Genomic DNA, 18,435 nt, shown 5'->3' on the forward strand with positions numbered 1-18,435 from the left:
AAATTAAAAAATAAAAAAAAAAGAGAGTGATTTTCTATATATTTCAAAGTGCGTGCATTTCAACTTCTGTCGAGACATTAACAAAATGCTAACAGGACCATCTCAAGCTATGAATTATTTTCAAGTAACTAAGTAGAAACTGATGGTATTTACATATCTTTTGTGTATTGAGGTGAGCATGCTGGAAAGCTGATCTTTGTGTTTCATACCAATTTTTTTTTATCACTTATCTTTTCAATTTAATTTCTGTTTACCTACTCTATTTTTACTTGTATGAGTTAGCAATCACATTTTTGTAGCACAAAACAAATTAAAATAAGATGAATTTGCTTCTTTGTATCTACTCCTCAGTGGCCACTTACGTCACAGTATAGCTGCCCCCAAGCTGTCATGGGTCATGGTGTCTGTTCATTGATATGAAAGTAAAATAACCAAGTACTGCAGGTGAAAGCAAAGGTACTTCAGGGAGTCCTCTCCTGTGGCCAGCTAAAGTCCACAGGTTCCGATTCTTATAATTTGGGATAATTTACATGAGGAAAAATGCATAGTTTATTTCTACTGAGATTTTTAATAGACATTTTACAAAAAGATAGTAATTATAGATTATGAGAATTGATAATCCTTCTGAGGGTTTTTATTTCAAGGGAAGCAGGTACTAGGATTTTCCCCATTACATTTGTTTTTCTAAATAGAGCTGATACTTCTACCAGCATTTTAAATAGCTCTACTGATATTTGAAAATTTCAACCAGGCAGTGCAATCTTTTTCACCACCTATGTATCATGCTATCTAAATAACTAACAACTTAGCATTTTTTTTCCTTTTCTAGTTTCCCAATTTAAAGATTTTGGGGATGGTATAAACTGTGAATGTGCACCCACACAGAAGCACACTCTTCTAAACATTTGGTGGATATTATAGCTGTTTTTCTTTCTTTTTTGTGGGGGGTGGGTGTTTAGCTTTATCCTAATATTCTATTTAATTTGCAGTTAACTAAATCTTCCAACCTTAGACATTTTATTTATTTATTTGTTTATTTTTAAAATTATTTTTATTAACATATAATGTATTATTTGCCCCAGGGGTAAAAATCTGTGAATCATCAGGCTTACACATTTCACAGCATTTACCATAGCACATATCCTTCCCAATGTCCATAACCCAACCACTCTCTCCCAACCCCCCAGGCTCCTAGCAACCCTCAGTTTGTTTTGTGAGATTAAGAGTCTCTTATGGTTGTCTCTTTCCTGACCCCAGCGTGTTTCATTTTTTCCTTCCCTACTCCTCAAACTCCCCACCTTACCTCTGAATTCCTCTTATCAGAGAGATCATATGATAATTTAGACATTTTATTTTTAAGAATTATCACTATTTGACTAAAACCTTAAATTAAAGCTATTCTTCAAAACTATTAAAATATTTTCTCTTCTGTAAAAATTTATTAAAATAAACTTCTAACTGGGTTTATTTCATTTTATTTTGTTTTGACTTTTTGTTTTTCCCTGATCTGACTTGATTTTGCTTTTCTTGTAAAGCTGTAACAAAATCTAAAGCAGTGTATCTGATCCCAAGATATGGGCATACAGTTTTTTGACAACTGTCTAGTACATGTGTTAGGAACAGATTTTCCCTACAACTCACAAAGTTTTACACTTCATGAATGATGTCATTCATCATCATTATCAGTCTCCAAGGTATCTTGCCACTTTGATGGTTCTTCCTCTCTATATTTTAATCTAGTCTAGGTTATATATTCATTGGACCCACTGGGCACCATGTTTCACCTTGGAAAGGCAAAACATCATAACCCAATTTTGAAGTCTACGAATGCTTTATTTCTTAGATTTACTTTAAAAACGTCGAGTACAATTTCTATCCATGGGAAATGCAGAAACGAGGTTCAGAAAAAGCGTAGGCTGGTGTGTATCTCATAGCTCCTCCCTCTTGATATACAGCTAACGTGAGTGGAAGTGAACATCTTAGAAACCTCTGAGTAGCAGCTTGAGGTCTGGGGATTGTTTATTCAAAAAGAATGGGACAATCGCCTTCATTGGATATTGACATTAATAATAGTAGTTGTATGAGTGGAAATGAAGCACATAGTATGTGTATTTTAGTGTGAGTCATTTTTCTTTTTCCTATTCCAGTTGGAAATGGTCACATCCTTCTCTTTCAGCTGATAGGATTTGTAAGATCACAGATTGATGCCATCTCATATTATGAGGACCATTCTCTAAGTTTGGCTATATTAAAGAAATCGGTCCTCTCTGAAAGCTAACAGGTACATGGCTCAAAAACTTTACTATTAAAAGTAAAAACCAGAAGCTCAAGAGGAAGCATCATTGTGTTAAATATATTTCTCTTATTTTGGGACAATTCTTTAAACATTTGAAAATAGTATCATTTTCCCCACACTGCATAAGATTGTTGTTATACTAAGGCAGCCTTTAAAATCACCCATATCTTTGTGTAGGCAGTGGAAAAGGAAATGCTAAAACCTACTGGCACTGTTTTCAGTTGGGTTAGGAATTACCCATTTTTAGCTACTTAAGGAAAAAAAAAATGTTTCTTTTGAGGACATGTTGTACTCATATGACCCATTATGGAGCATTCAGAATGAGACCAGCTGATGTGCTGACATTTACTAAATGAACACTACACTCATGTTTTCTATCAGTAGCTTATTTAATTTCCACCAAAATTCTGTAATGTATAAAGCATTATTATCTATAATGATGAAGAAATGGAGGAATTAAAAAGCTTAATTATTCGCCCAAAATCAGTCAGCTGGTCAGCAACCTAGAACTCAGCCCCATGTCTATTTGACTCCAAAGCCATAGCCTTAACCATCATACTAGAAAAATGTTAAGGACAGCTTTATGGCTAATATTACACAAAATCTTTATAAATTTTCATCAAAATTCCACTAATAAAGAAAAGTTGTATGTGTGTGTGTGTGTATATATATATATAATTACACACTTATACATGTTTATAACCCTAATTTGCAAAATATATTTCAATCATGTTCATTGAGGGAGGAGATTAAAAATGCAGAAGCCAAGATAAGTCACCTTGAATCAACAGAAGGAACACTAAGTCTCCAAAGGAATGGTGACCAGTTTTATTCTTCGGGGCCGATTTCAAATTCACTAAATTTAAAACATTTAATCTTTGCCTTTTAAAGTGAAATAAGAACATACCTGAATCCACACTAATATGACATCCACTGGTAAAGGGTGGCCATTTAAATTTAAATTAAGATAGAATAAAAATTTTAAACATTGGTTCTTTAGTCAGAAGAGCGCTGATAGAATTGGAACAAAAGATTAAGGAAGTTGTGCTTTTATCAAGGATATTCTACCCTACCTCTCCTCTCTTCCTCCACCCCCTATACAGTCTCTTCCGCCCCTCCCCACCCCCACCCCCTATACAGTCTCTGTCTTCTTTCCCCTCTTACAACTATGCACTTTGGAACAAGACAAACTGTCATTTTTGCATTATCTTTAACAGGATCTGGTCGACAAGTTGTCTGTTCAAATGAAGATGAAGGCTGGAAAAATAGGAACTGACATTAAGACTTAAGGGTGAGGACTGGGGCTCTTTTAACATCAGCCAATGGGATATTTCAGGAGACATCACTGAGGATACACATTTCATTGGTGACTTGAGTAAGCACCTCCCCATTACATGGGAAGAGGGAGAGTTTCAAAACAGACAGCTTTTGGAAAAGCATGACATCTGAACTGAAAGAATGTGAGGCAGGAACGAGATGCAGATATGAACAACACAGTGAGCATTTACATCTATAAAAATCTTTTTTTTTTTTTTAAGTGAGATCAATAGGCAGGTTTCTTTCCTTACTCTACCAGCCCCAATTTTCATTATATATGTAAAGAATTTCAGATAATTATTTTTTGCCCATTATGAAAAAAAGGGGGTGGGATTATTATACTTAACAATTTCTGTAAATGACTTATAAAAGAGTTTGCATTTTTAAAGTAGGAGGTTGAGCAAGATGGTAATTTAGATTGTGAACCCATTAAGTAGAAGTCGACTCATGTTATGCTTTGTTCTGTTTCTAGTTGTTGAAAATGGTTTCAGTGATAAAGACTGGTATCTGTGGCATCATTATTTTGAATAGCATTAATAATTTTGATAATCGCAATAACATTCATCAACTCTAATAAGGTCTTTGGATTTCGCAAGTGGCTTGCTTAAGTCTATGTAATACCTATTTAATAAGGCTTTTAGGGAAGGTGTTTGACTTAAATTCTTTAAAAATATTATATAATATATAAAAAGAAAACATTTGTAAAAGAAATTTCAAAAAAGGAAATTGTGTCTATTTCCAAAAAAGAAAATTGGTTTTTTGGATGCATTGGTTAGGACGACTGAAAATCTTTCCTTTTTTTTTTTTAACATATGGAGGTTAAGAATATTTATGTCAAAACCATAACATACTGGAAGAGATTCTCTGCTACTAAGGTTGTCATGTTAAAACATTTCTACAGTGTGTGTGTGTGTTTGTGTATAAACATTGCCCTACTGCTTTGAGGTTATCACTGCATACATTTTTCCTTCCTGGGTACACAAATTGTGAATTTCCACGAGTGTGGAAAATGCTTAATGCTTGATCTTATTTAATTGACTGCATTACACAAAATTTCTATTACAATTATAAACAGGATGGGCCAAACCACATTCAATATTTAATCCTTTAGGTAATTAACTTAGCTTTTGATCTGTTAGCCTATTAATCTCTATCCATCAACATTATAACATATTTAACCCCTGCGTTATATGTTCCTATACTGCATACCCTATTGAGAATCTTTTTAAAAATCACATAGCATATTTGTGAAGATTAGATCAAATAATGATTTGACTCATTATCTCTCAATCCCTCTCCCCTCATTTTATATTAAATTTGTTTTGGTTTGGTTTGGTTTGGTTTGTTTTTTTTTGTAAGTTGATTGGTAATATGTTGGGAATCTACAACACAGGCCTCATTCAATGATTAGATAGCCCTCTGTTGGGGGTGCCTGGGTGGTTCAGTGGGTTAAAGCCTCTACCTTTAGCTCAGGTCATGATCCCAGGGTCCTGGGATCAAGCCCCACATGGGGCTCTCTGCTCAGCAGGGAGCCTGCTTCCCCCTCTCTCTCTGCCTACCTCTCTGCCTACTTGTGATCTCTGTCTGTCAAATAAATAAATAAAATCTTAAAAAAAAAAAAAAAAAGATAGCCCTTTGTTGGACTTCCTCAACTTGGTCACAAATATCTGGCTCATTGAGTGGCCTCCAGAACACTGTGAGAAGCTAGGAAAGAGGAGAGGTCGGAACTGACACATGTGCTGTGCATTGCCTGTATAAGGATTGCCCATTTTTTTAGTACCTGTAGCTCCTTGGAACGGTGCGGCACCTGTAAGAGGTTAACGAGCAGAGACTTTCAGGTATAATGCAAATTACAGACAGACACTACACAGACACCGATAAACAGGCAGGCAGCATGCACGCTGCAGGCACACTACAGGTGGCAGATATTACTGCAGCTCCAGCATTGCAATATCTTACGGGAAATGTGTATCTTTTTCTTCCCCCTCACTTAGCGAGATACCATTTTCAAGCAATACATTAAAAAGAGGGAGAAAATTGTTTCTCAACAGTTTTTAGGTAGACTTATACATATTTAGCTTGAGTTGCAACAAGATATTGATACCATCCTTTTTGTTACAAGTTGTTAGAAATAACCCTCCAGTTTACTAAATAGATAAATCAATCCATCAATCAGTCCTGGTTCATTCTTTCTAAAAGAATTCTTTCTAAAGGAAGCCTGATTCACTTCCATCCAAAAAGTATTGAATTCACATTTCAGGCACCTTGTCTTCACTATATTAGATAAACGTCTTTACTGCTAAAAATAAATCGTGGTCTAAGCCATCTACAATAAATACTTTAAATAGATGCAAACTCTCTGAGCTATTAAAAAGTAAAGTGAGAACTTTTTGATGAACTCAATTATGTTTTTTTTTAAATCAAGTTGTCAGGTTTTCTAAAAATCCCAAATTATTTGCCTTCAGAATTGTAGTCATTGCTCTATGAGAATCATCAAGCATTAATGTACATGCATTAATACTACCATCATTGCAGAGGGCCTGCAGAGAAAGAGTTCTTCCATTCCCAGTTTCAGATTTTAAACAGTATCTTGCTATTTTTGTAGCACTCAACACTAATACAGAAGTAATCAAATTAGCATTAGTGGTTCATGTTGCAAACTTCAATTTGTATTACTATAACATCAAAATAAAAATATTTGCATATCAAAAAAGGAGGTGGGATTTAAATCAATTTAGGGTCTTAAAATTAAGTAGGCCCTGATGGTTAAGTAATAAATAGTTCACAAATATCAAAATCAAATATATATTTTCAAAAAAATCTCAAGGCCTATGTACTAAATGCTAATGAAAAATGAATATTAGAAAAAGAATGGAATATGACAGTGCATATGGAAAATGTTGGGTTTCTCATATTCTGAGAATTCTGTTTAAATTTAATTCAGACTATAGTGTTTATAGCTATTTATAACACAGAGTATGTAGGTGATAATTCTTTCTATCTATCTATCTATCATCTATCTAGCATATAATATTTTAAGTCTATCTTCAATTTTTCACCATGTAGGGATATATAAGTGGCTTTGATATACTTGTGGGCTTAGACATGCCAAATTAATGTGATTTCCAAAAAAAGAATTCCTCCTTTTATCACAACGTATTTTCATGAAATTTCCATCTGCTTATCATAATGACTAATGTTTTAATATTCCTTTCTTTTTTTTTTTTTTTTTTTTAAAGATTTTATTTATTTATTTGTCAGAGAGAGAGCGAGCGAGAGCGAGCACAGGCAGACAGAGTGGAAGGCAAAGTTAGAGGGAGAAGCAGGCTCCCTGCGGAGCAAGGAGCCCGATGTGGGACTCGATCCCAGGACGCTGGGATCATGACCTGAGCCGAAGGCAGCTGCTTAACCAACTGAGCCACCCAGGCGTCCCTTAATATTCCTTTCTTGTGTGGTAATTCATATGGCCAAATTGGGAGAAACAATTTTTTTATGAATGGGTATTTTTGTGCCATTCTTGTCTATATGGTTTCCAAGGAATAACATGTTTTCAAAGCTGCAAATCTGTCCTTTAAAATAATTCACATTTCTGCTTTATTTTAGCTCAGTCTCATCTTGACAGTGACTTAGTAAATGACCACCACTCTCAATATAATGCCTTCCCTAAAATTAAGTATTCTCTAATGTATCTAGGGGATATTATGTTCTTTCTTTCCTGGCATCACTCCTAAATTGCCCTAATATGAGAAGTATTTTCTAGGTCATTAATATATAACTATGCCCTGATATTTTACTTTGTTGTTTCATATTCTAATTTTTAAACTAACACATGTTCCTATGGTACTACTTTGCTTTGAGATATTTCTAAAAAATAAAATAATTAAATGGATTCAAATCTATTTTATCTTTTAATCTTATGTGTGTATTTGGAAAAGATATAAAATGCTATTTTATGAGCCATTCTCATGATTTTAAACTATGTAACACAATTTGAGAAATGTTAATGACAAAATCTCCCAGAGATACTATAAATAGTATCCATAACATTTTATAGCTACTAAATGAGGTTCATGGAGCTAATTTAACATCTATAATTGGAAACATTTGAGGTACTAGCCAGGTTTCCTTACAGAAAAGACATATCAGAAATAAGTAAACAAGAAAAGGAAAGGGTTTTCAAGTTGAAATTTGGGACAAAATAGATATAGTTTTATCACTTTCTTCTAACTTCTAGCTTTCAAATGATCTGTAAGTTATTACATAACACTGAGGCGGGTAAGCAGATAAAATAAGGAGTATTACTTTCACTTATTAATGAAATAACTTTATCCTTGGATTAAGTTTTGTTATTATTGCTATTCGTTTTATTTGTTTGCTTGTTTTTCCCTGTGAGTTAGAAAAGAGGAAGATTTTGGAGTTTTGTAGAACAACATTGACTAGTTTTGTCCAAGACAAAATCAGAAAGAATGGACTGAGGGGTCAGTCTCTCTAATCTACAACCGATGACATTTTAATTTCTACTTGGTGCGAGATATCACAATGTATTATGGAATATTATGTCCAAAAACAAAGATATTCTCAAATGCATTCTGATTATATTAAAATAATTTTAAATTTTAGACAATAAAAATTGAATTTTTTAAAGATCACCTTTGTCATTGTTCAACCATTTCTTCATAATGATACTATAAAGTTATTTATTGATTTGTTTATTAATTTATTTGTGGGGGTAAGTAAATAAGGATTGTCTATATATTTCTCACAAATTTTGTTTTGCTATAATATCAATATAACAGTGAATCATTTGATGATCTAAAGTGAAAACACGTTTTTTGTTTTTATGCTTTACCTAAGACACAGAAAATGTTATCAACCATTTTTGTGGGAAATAACAATAATTCTATTCTCAGGAATATGAATTTTTTTTAAAGACTAATATTGACCTTTCAAGAAGACAGGACAGAGATCTGAATATTAATGTAATCAGTAGCTGTCATTTAGAAGACAAGGAGAAATCCACTGAAGGCCAAACAAAACTGAAATTTAGATGTCTACAACTCAGTAGAAATTATTAATAATAGAAGGAAAATTTCAGCTTTTAAAGAACTTAATTCATGAATTAAGTTTTCCTTGTTTTTAGAGAGATTAAAAATACCTATCTCAAATTTCTTAACTATTACAAGTGAAAATTATGAAGTTTTTCAAGATGATTCTCACATAGGACTAAGTTTCGGTTTAAGATGGTCATAATAATTAATACATCCTTGGATTATGACATGTTGCATTGAAAACCATTGTAGTTTGTTGCAGAATAGGAAGATGGTTGTACATCCATGTGTTGTTTAAAAACTAAATAGAAGAAATAAAAATTAGATGAATAGGTAGCAGACTATTTAAGATTAGATGAATCAAACTCTCCTTTTGCAAATGAGAACACTAAGGCCAAAAAGGTTAATGCTTTGCTCAGAGCTACACATCCTACAGCAGAGCCAGGATTTAATCACAGATCTACAATTTCCAACAACTGGAAACTGTGCTAATTTCAACATGAGACTGAGTAAACCAAAGGCAAATCAACTGAGAATGGCTGAAGGTCTACCCTATGGTAGACATGCTATGGTGCATGCTTTGTACACATTTCCAAGAAATGGAAGATTCAAGACCAAATTTAGAATTTCTAATCCAGTGCTCTTTTCACGTGATTTTACAATGGCAGTGGTAAGCAAAGACTCCACTGGTAAAGACCCTAGATGTTTATAGGTAAGAGATGAATGCCAGTCTTTATCCAAGGATGCCGTTTCAAAGACTTCTGTTTCAGTGCAGTCTTTATTTATAACCCAAGACTTTAAATTAAAACTAACCTCTATATATCGGTCCCTTTCTTCAGCTCATTTATAACTCCCTCAAAGAAAAGTCATGCGATTATTTTTGCGTATTGTATATATTATTATTTTCAACATATTTGAACTGGGGGTATGTTTTACTGATTCCCATAATCCTCCAGCTATGTAAACAATGAATGTAATTGTTTTCTTCAAGTCCATCAATCTCAACACCATAGATACTAGTGTAAGATCATTGCTTGCTACTATAAGAAGCCTTCATACAGGTGGTCTCACGAATTTACTACAGAGCAAGTAGGATGCTTTTTGCTAAATGCACACAAAGACTTCCCTTGCTTGACTCAATGGTATGGGGCACTATGACGGCGCTGAATATCAACAGACAAATGGAAATATACTGTTACAATGCTATTATTAGTATTTATAACAGCTCTGGTGCTCTTGATAAATGAAGCCACATTAATTAGTTTCAAGATCTTATTCTCACTTTGGCATATCCACTAGCACTTCTGAACATGCAATTAAAATATTTCAAAATGTCATTTATGTTTCCATTCTACAAGAAATGCATACTGATTATGGCCACTTTATTGGACTAGGTCACATAGATACATACATTTAGAAACAAAAATATGTTAACATTTTAGGGGTTAAGAAATCTCACCTAAACTGCTTGCAATTAAAAAAAAACTGATAATAAATAAAGCTATCAGTGATCACGCAAATGTACAATGGCAGTATTTTTCTGAGTAAGAAATGTTTCCTGCTATGTAATTTGTTTAAAGGTTTAATCCTGGTAAGTTTACTTGCTTTTTTTTTTAATCATAAATTCAATTAGGATTTTTGATGGCAATCAGTGAAAACAGACATCTTTTTTTTTTTTGACATTCTTTAAGTTAAATTATCTCTTTATGAAATAAATAGCAGAGTTGATTTGAAGGTTTGATGGTAGTCCAGGCACTGAGTTAGAAACAAATTATCACAGTCCCTTAAAAATTTGGAGATTACTTTTCATCTTTGTCCAGTGACTACCAAACATACTTTGGTTTATATGGAGCACAGTTTAAAATAAAATCATTTTTTTTCTCTTCCATTGAAAAGAAAATTAAATTATAGATTAGACAGATGAAAAGAGAGATAAAATATACACACATACATACAGATATGTGTGTGTATATAATATCTGCTATAATCTTTTTTTCTGAATAATTTGCCCAGTGTAAATCCAACTTGACTTCTTGGGTCCCAGCGGCCAGAGACAAAAGTAAAACTACAAAGGGACAGTCCCTGCAGCTACCCTGTTAGTCCTAGTAAGAGACAGAGATGTCTGAATAAGTGGAGACACAGGAATGTTCTAGGTGCTCTCGGAGCTAGACTCAAGTGTTTGTCCTATCCTGGAGATGTGAAAGACAGCAGAAGAGATGACAGAAGGAGAAGAGAAGATTGGAGAAGTTACTGTTAAATGTGAGTGCGGTCAAAAAAGTAGCTGGAAAAAAACAGAAATGCTGACATCCTCAGTGGTATCTTACACATAACACAGAGCAAGTCATACAGATTATGCAGAGGATTAAGGGTTGTTTTGCTAATCAATTTGAAGAGGAGAAAATTTGAAAACGGATTCCAGATTTAGAAGTCTGAGTAGAAATGATGGCTTCAATTGGAAGATCAAAATAACCTCAAAGTGTCAGGCTTGAATGGCACCAGCTTCTCACTGGGTGAGAAATTATGGGAGGCTCTACTGAGAGAAAACACCAGAGACTAAGGCTGACCAGCCAGGAAAAGTGAGATGAAGGAGAGAAGTGAGCAGAAACTGGAAGAGAAGTTGTAGGTGGGGGAGTTTCCTGGAAAGGCTTGTGAAGACTCCTAAGGAGAGATGCTCATGAAAGGGAGAAAAGAAGTAGAGAATGACTACTTGCCTCCCCAATTTTTCCTCTACACACTCCCTTTTGCTCCAACACCCCTGTATTTCTCGGTCCATGCACCAGCAATAGAAACAGAACTGAGCCTGGCCCCCAACGGTGAATGGTACTCTGAAGTGCAAAAGATATGAATTCTCACTATCTCTATGCTGGACAAAAAATGAACGAGAGTTAACATTTAAAAAAAGAAAACCTCAGTGACATAGACCACAAAGCATTTTCCACATCAGATAGGCCTTGGCATCAGAATTCTTCATAGAAAGGATTAAGGTTAAGAAGGGTGAAGACGGAATCCTTTATTATTGTTGGATGCTGTATTATAATACATAAACTGATATATTCTATTAAATTAAAAGAGGATCTTTGAGGAGCTTGTACTTTATTCAGTGATAAAAGATGGGTTTTTTATTGTCTAAAATTGATTTGATTTCTAATAAAATATTTGCTTCAACCTTGGGCAGCAAGGCAGTAGATAGTTCAATGTGAGAGAGTAATATTATGAAAAATTGTGGCATTTTTTTTCATGCAGCTCAAAGCCTCCTGTGTTATCCATCAAATTCATTTCCCTTGTAACTAAATCTGTCATAAATCTAGGCATCCAAAAATGAAATATGTTTCCTAACAATAATATACTGTCAATAAACTTAATAAAGCCTTCAAATGTTGCAACACTTTCTAGTGGTTTTAAAATGCTTCAAAAATAAATTATTGATCTTGGTAGTTGATGATGATAGTAATAATAACTACAAATAGGAAAATGAGGTATAGGGGAAGATGAGTTTGTCCCAGTCACTGAAGTTCTACTTTTCTTCTAATCTTTCATGATTATAAACAAATAAAATCATAAGTAAATGCATATTTCCCTAAAATTTATATTTAGTCTATACAAAATTAATCAAAATTGATTCCATTTTAAAATTTTAAGAATTGTTGAAAAACTTGAGGAAACTTTTAGGAAGAAAACATACCCAGTATTAACTACAATTATTAGAATTTTTTTAAACTCACTCCACAGTGAGTGAATCATTTTTGTCTAGGTATGATACGCCATTAATTTTTTTCCTTACAAGTCTTGTCTTTTCTTCTCTTCAGAATCCATTGGAGAAAACACAATGTGAATATTGAAATTAGAAGTAATTCTCAAATTTCTTGTTCCTTTATATCTGTCACTATTGCCTGGACTAAATTCTATGAAGCATGGAAAGAAATCCCATGTTTGTCCCTAGTAGCTGAACATACTCATCTCATGGCGGGGGAGGGGGGGCGGGGGGGAGAAAAAGAAACAAAGAAACAAAAAGAAACAAAACTATACTACTTATAACATCTCGGTTTGAATAATGATCTTTGAGTTTCAGATTAGCATGTCTGAATTATCACTTTGATACTTAGGAAAATATGTATTTTGTTTCTGGAAAGCTTTAGTGTAAATAGTCATATTGAATACTTTTAACATAATGTTATTTTACATGAGACTCATAAGGTGTTAAGCGAATATTAACACCTTATATTGTCTTAAAGCCAGAAGTATCTTGAGCATCTCTATGAGGAAACAAAGAAATCAGAAAGACCCTTATTCCTGAAAGCTATGAACATTATTGGTCTACTATTCCAAACAAAGGAGGTACAGTTGTTGAAACTGTTAACATCACTGTGGAAACAATTCTATCTTAAAGCAATGTCCCAGCCTGTTCTCAGGGTGGGGTCAGTGATGCTACATCAGTGTATAGGAAAATCAAAATCATCAGACCTGTGAGTAAAAACTCACTGGAAGTTAACAGGAGAAGCAGTCTGTGTGGAAAGAACATTCACTACTGAAGAATCTGGTCCCACAAGTACTGAAGAACATAACTTATTTTATGCATCGTTGTGATCAGATATTGGGAGAGAGACAAAGGTCACGATAAAGTGCCCTACTTCAAGGGCCTTTCCATCTAACTGGACACCAGAACATCTTGAAATGAGAAGTAAGTAACAATATTAGACGATGAAAATAAAATCAAGACTGGAATTCGAGATCATATGATATTGCTCTGCTATCCTGTGCGTCCCCAAAGAGTATTGTTTGAGAGTGAGAAAATTTCCTGGTGTGGTTTGGAAAAGAACACATTTCCTATGATCAGATTAGGGTATATTACAAAAGTCAAAGCATTTTTGACCTCTGATTGTGATAGTCAACCAATACTGAAGTTTGTAACATTGTTCATCTCATGACCTATTCTAATTTTTAACATTTTCTTATTTGGCAAAAGGTTTAAGCAAATTATCAGTCAAAGGTTCAGCTTTAATTTCAGGTCATGTCAAAATACTTTTTAAGGGATCATTCATTCAAACTGTTTTGATGATGCATGAATCTTTCCTCATCTGTAAAAATTTAAGAGTCACAAATATTAGATATAATTTGTTTTGTTGTTTTCTTTAATAACAAAATTTTTCTATTACTATCCAGAGGTAATAATTTTTCTTGTTATATTTAAGACTGACATTTTTTTTCTTTTTTTTTTTAAATATAATTTTTTATTTTTTATAAACATATATTTTTATCCCCAGGGGTACAGGTCTGTGAATCACCAGGTTTACACACTTCACAGCACTCACCAAAACACATACCCTCCCCAATGTCCATAATACCACCCACTTCTCCCAAACCCCCTCCCCCCAGCAACCCTCAGTTTGTTTTGTGAGATTAAGAGTCACTTATGGTTTGTCTCCCTCCCAATCCCATCTTCTTTCATTTATTCTTCTCGTACCCACTTAAGACTGACTTTTCATCCCTTTATTTAATTTCCATGAAAATTTAGTCTTTACCATTTACCAAAAAGTGAAGGAAATATCTTGAATTTTTGACAACCTTTCACATGTAGTATATTATTGATGTATTTTATTCCAAATATTGTTAAAGCAAAATAAGTGTATAGACATTTACTGAATGCCAGATATTACTGCATAATATGATTAGTACTTTTAACCCTCATAACAACTTGGAACATATTATTATTCCAATGTTTTTAAAAATAATGAAATCAAATCTCAGAAAGTTTAAAAAACTTGCCTGAGACCACATAGCTAAGATTTGAACATAGGTAAATTTGAACCAAATCATCATTTCCCACTAGATCACAGCACTTTTCAATACAAGAGTATTTTCTTTTTTTTAAAGATTTTATTTGTTTATTTGCAGAAAGAGAGAACACAAGCAGGGGGAGTGGCAGGCAGAGGGAAAGGGAGAAGCAGTCTCCCTCCTAGCAATGAGCCTAAGATGGGACTTGGTCCCAGGACCCTGGGATCATGACCTGAGCTGAAGACAGAAGCTTAACTGACTCAGCCACCCAGGGGCCCCACAATACAAGAATATTTTCATAAATAAAAATGTTCATATTCTTCTTACAGCAGGGTCATATCAACTGTCAAACTCAATGCGAAGATTCTACTGTTGAGGTTTAAAATAATTCTTACCATGGAATGTGGTATAGAAAAGATAATTGGAAAGTAATCAGTGATCTATAGTTACTTCTTTTTACAGATGAAGGAATTAAGACTCAGAAAGAGGAAGTCTGTTGCTCAAGGTCATAAGCATTCTGGAGGTTGAGTCAGAATTGAAAACCAGCTCCCCAGGGTACTAATAGCTGTTGATAAATGTAAAAGTCGTTTCTTATATATTCATAGGAAAAGAAAGTCAGAACCTGTAAATTCAGACTTTTAAAAGAATGTCCCTACTATAAATTGGGCCATGCAGATAACATGAAGTTCAGTCCAACATTATAATGACCCTTGGATGATGTGCATACAATATGGGTAGCCAGCAAAGAAAATTCAGAGCATGGAAGAAAAAGAATGAGCTAGAAAGTTTTAGATTTTTATGAAGATAGGGCACATGTGTGTCTACAATAGCCTATGTGTAATGTTCCCCACCATATTATTCAAGTACCAAATAATACTCTTTCAAAATGGCTGACATTGTCTTTAAGAGGGAAAAGGCAATTGTTCAAAGTTCTCACCACATTAAAAGCACCTGATTAGTTGTCCTGCCAGAGATACTGAGAGATAAGGGAAGGAGTAGAAACCCAGAATTTAGGATGCATGATAAAGAGCCACCAGCCTCCGTAAAGTCTCCTGCCTCACAATGCAATGAGGAAAACACAGAATGAGTAACTGAATCCTGAAGTGGAATTCAGATAGAGAATTTCTGAGACAACACAGAGCTGGAAGGTTTGCATTTGGTGATATCTCTTATCTCTTACACAACCATATTCCAAAGCTGGCTGAAATACAAGTTCTCTTCTACACACACACACACACACACACACACACACATACACACACACTCCAGATATGGGAGACAAGGAGAGAGGGGAAGAAAAAAAAAAAAATCTTGTCTCCAGAAGAAAGTCTTCCACTGATAGATGAGACAGGTCCTATCCTGACGTCAAAACACCTAGCTGAGGACTCCACAGAGAGCAGGGGGCCAGATTATCTGGGGAATGAGGATGGTGGGGGAGAAGAAAACTAGGAGAGGGCCTAAGAAGATTTAGGACAAGTACAAAGCTGACAAAGAGAAGAAAATCTAGTGCTTAAGAATCTGGATGTTAGTTCTAACTTTTACAAATATGAAAACTGACCAAAATATTGCTAGGACATTTTTCCAGATCTATGTATACAGGAAGCTTTTAAAGAAACATATAAGTACCTGCTTATTTATCAATATTGCCTGTTTAATGAGATTAAGTTCTTTAAAATTAAATTTATCGAGATAAATGTAAAATAACCATAAATTTTCATTGGCAATGACTATTTACAAATAAACACAGCATGGTTGAAATAACTTGCTATTACTTATGAAATTAAATTTAGTAATTTGGTTTAGTTTAGTAGTTACTCAGTTTCCAGATGAGCTATCGATTATTTTTTTAAAAAGATTTGACTTTGAAAAAGATGAATGGTACTTTGATAGGAATTGCATTAAATGTGTAGATTGCTTTAGGTAGCATAGACATTTTCACAATATTTATTCTTCCAATCCAGGAGCATGGAACATTTTTCCATTTCTTTGTGTCTTCCTCAATTTCTTTCATGAGTACTTTATAGTTTTCTGAGTATAGATTCTGTGTCTCTTTGGTTAGGTTTATTCCTAGGTATCTTATGGTTTTGGATGCAATTGTAAATGGGATTGACTCCTTAATATCTCTTTCTTCTGTCTTGCTGTTGGTGTAGAGAAATGCAACTGATTTCTGTGCATTGATTTTATATCCTGACACTTTACTGAATTCCTGTATAAGTTCTAGCAGTTTTGGAGTGGAGTCTTTTGGGTTTTCCACATATAGTATCATATCATCTGCGAAGAGTGATAATTTGACTTCTTCTTTGCCGATTTGGATGCCTTTAATTTCCTTTTGTTGTCTGATTGCTGAGGCTAGGACCTTCTAGTACGATGTTGAATAGCAGTGGTGATAATGGACATCCCTGCCGTGTTCCTGACCTTAGCGGAAAAGCTTTCAGTTTTTCTCCATTGAGAATGATATTTGCGGTGGGTTTTTCATAGATGGCTTTGATGATATTGAGGTATGTGCCCTCTATCCCTACACTTTGAAGAGTTTTGATCAGGAAGGGATGTTGTACTTTGTCAAATGCTTTTTCAGCATCTATTGAGAGTATCATATGGTTCTTGTTCTTACTTTTATTGATGTGTTGTATCACATTGACTGATTTGCGGATGTTGAACCAACCTTGCAGCCCTGGAATAAATCCCACTTGGTCGTGGTGAATAATCTTTTTAATGTACTGTTGAATCCTATTGGCTAGTATTTTGTTGAGTATTTTCGCATCTGTGTTCATCAAGGATATCGGTCTATAGCTCTCTTTTTTGGTGGGATCCTTGTCTGGTTTTGGGATCAAGGTGATGCTGGCCTCATAAAATGAGTTTGGAAGTTTTCCTTCCATTTCTATTTTTTGGAACAGTTTCAGGAGAATAGGAATTAGTTCTTCTTTAAATGTTTGGTAGAATTCCCCCGGGAAGCCGTCTGGCCCTGGGCTTTTGTTTGTTTGGAGATTTTTAATGACTGTTTCAATCTCCTTACTGGTTATGGGTCTGTTCAGGCTTTCTATTTCTTCCTGGTTCAGTTTTGGTAGTTTATATGTTTCTAGGAATGCATCCATTTCTTCCAGATTGTCAAATTTATTGCCGTAGAGTTGCTCATAGTATGTTCTTATAATAGTTTGTATTTCTTTGGTGTTAGTTGTGATCTCTCCTCTTTCATTCATGATTTTATTTATTTGGGTCCTTTCTCTTTTCTTTTTGATAAGTCGGGCCAGGGGTTTATCAATTTTATTAATTCTTTCAAAGAACCAGCTCCTAGTTTCGTTGATTTGTTCTATTGTTTTTTTGGTTTCTATTTCATTGATTTCTGCTCTGATCTTTATGATTTCTCTTCTCCTGCTGGGCTTAGGGTTTCTTTCTTGTTCTTTCTCCAGCTCCTTTAGGTGTAGGGTTAGGTTGTGTACCTGAGACCTTTCTTGTTTCTTGAGAAAGGCTTGTACCGCTATATATTTTCCTCTCAGGACTGCCTTTGTTGTGTCCCACAGATTTTGAACCGTTGTATTTTCATTATCATTTGTTTCCATGATTTTTTTCAATTCTTCTTTAATTTCCCGGTTGACCCATTCATTCTTTAGAAGGATACTGTTTAGTCTCCATGTATTTGGGTTCTTTCCAAACTTCCTTTTGTGGTTGAGTTCTAGCTTTAGAGCATTGTGGTCTGAAAATATGCAGGGAATGATCCCAATCTTTTGATACCGGTTGAGTCCTGATTTAGGACCGAGGATGTGATCTATTCTGGAGAATGTTCCATGTGCACTAGAGAAGAATGTGTATTCTGTTGCTTTGGGATGAAATATTCTGAATATATCTGTGATGTCCATCTGGTCCAGTGTGTCGTTTAAGGCCTTTATTTCCTTGCTGATCTTTTGCTTGGATGACCTGTCCATTTCAGTGAGGGGAGTGTTAAAGTCCCCTACTATTATTGTATTATTGTTGATGTGTTTCTTTGATTTTGTTATTAATTGGTTT

The 18,435-nt window shown here is 34.4% G+C and overlaps 1 protein-coding gene across 7 annotated transcripts in view; it reads right to left on the bottom strand.

Moving 5' to 3' along the window:
* PCDH7 (protocadherin 7) overlaps window positions 1-18,435 on the bottom strand; it is a 423,055-nt gene that overhangs the window by 151,590 nt on the left and 253,030 nt on the right. Inside the window, exon 3 of one of the 7 annotated variants that reach the window (XM_059163937.1) lies at window positions 5,394-5,420. The exons of the other annotated variants lie outside the window; for them this stretch is intronic. Coding sequence (XP_059019920.1) covers window positions 5,394-5,420 — 27 coding nt within the window. The remainder of the gene's footprint in view (window positions 1-5,393; window positions 5,421-18,435) is intronic. 7 annotated transcript variants of the gene reach the window in all.

This window comes from Mustela lutreola, chromosome 1, assembly GCF_030435805.1.
Source record: "Mustela lutreola isolate mMusLut2 chromosome 1, mMusLut2.pri, whole genome shotgun sequence".
Lineage (NCBI taxonomy): Eukaryota > Metazoa > Chordata > Mammalia > Carnivora > Mustelidae > Mustela > Mustela lutreola.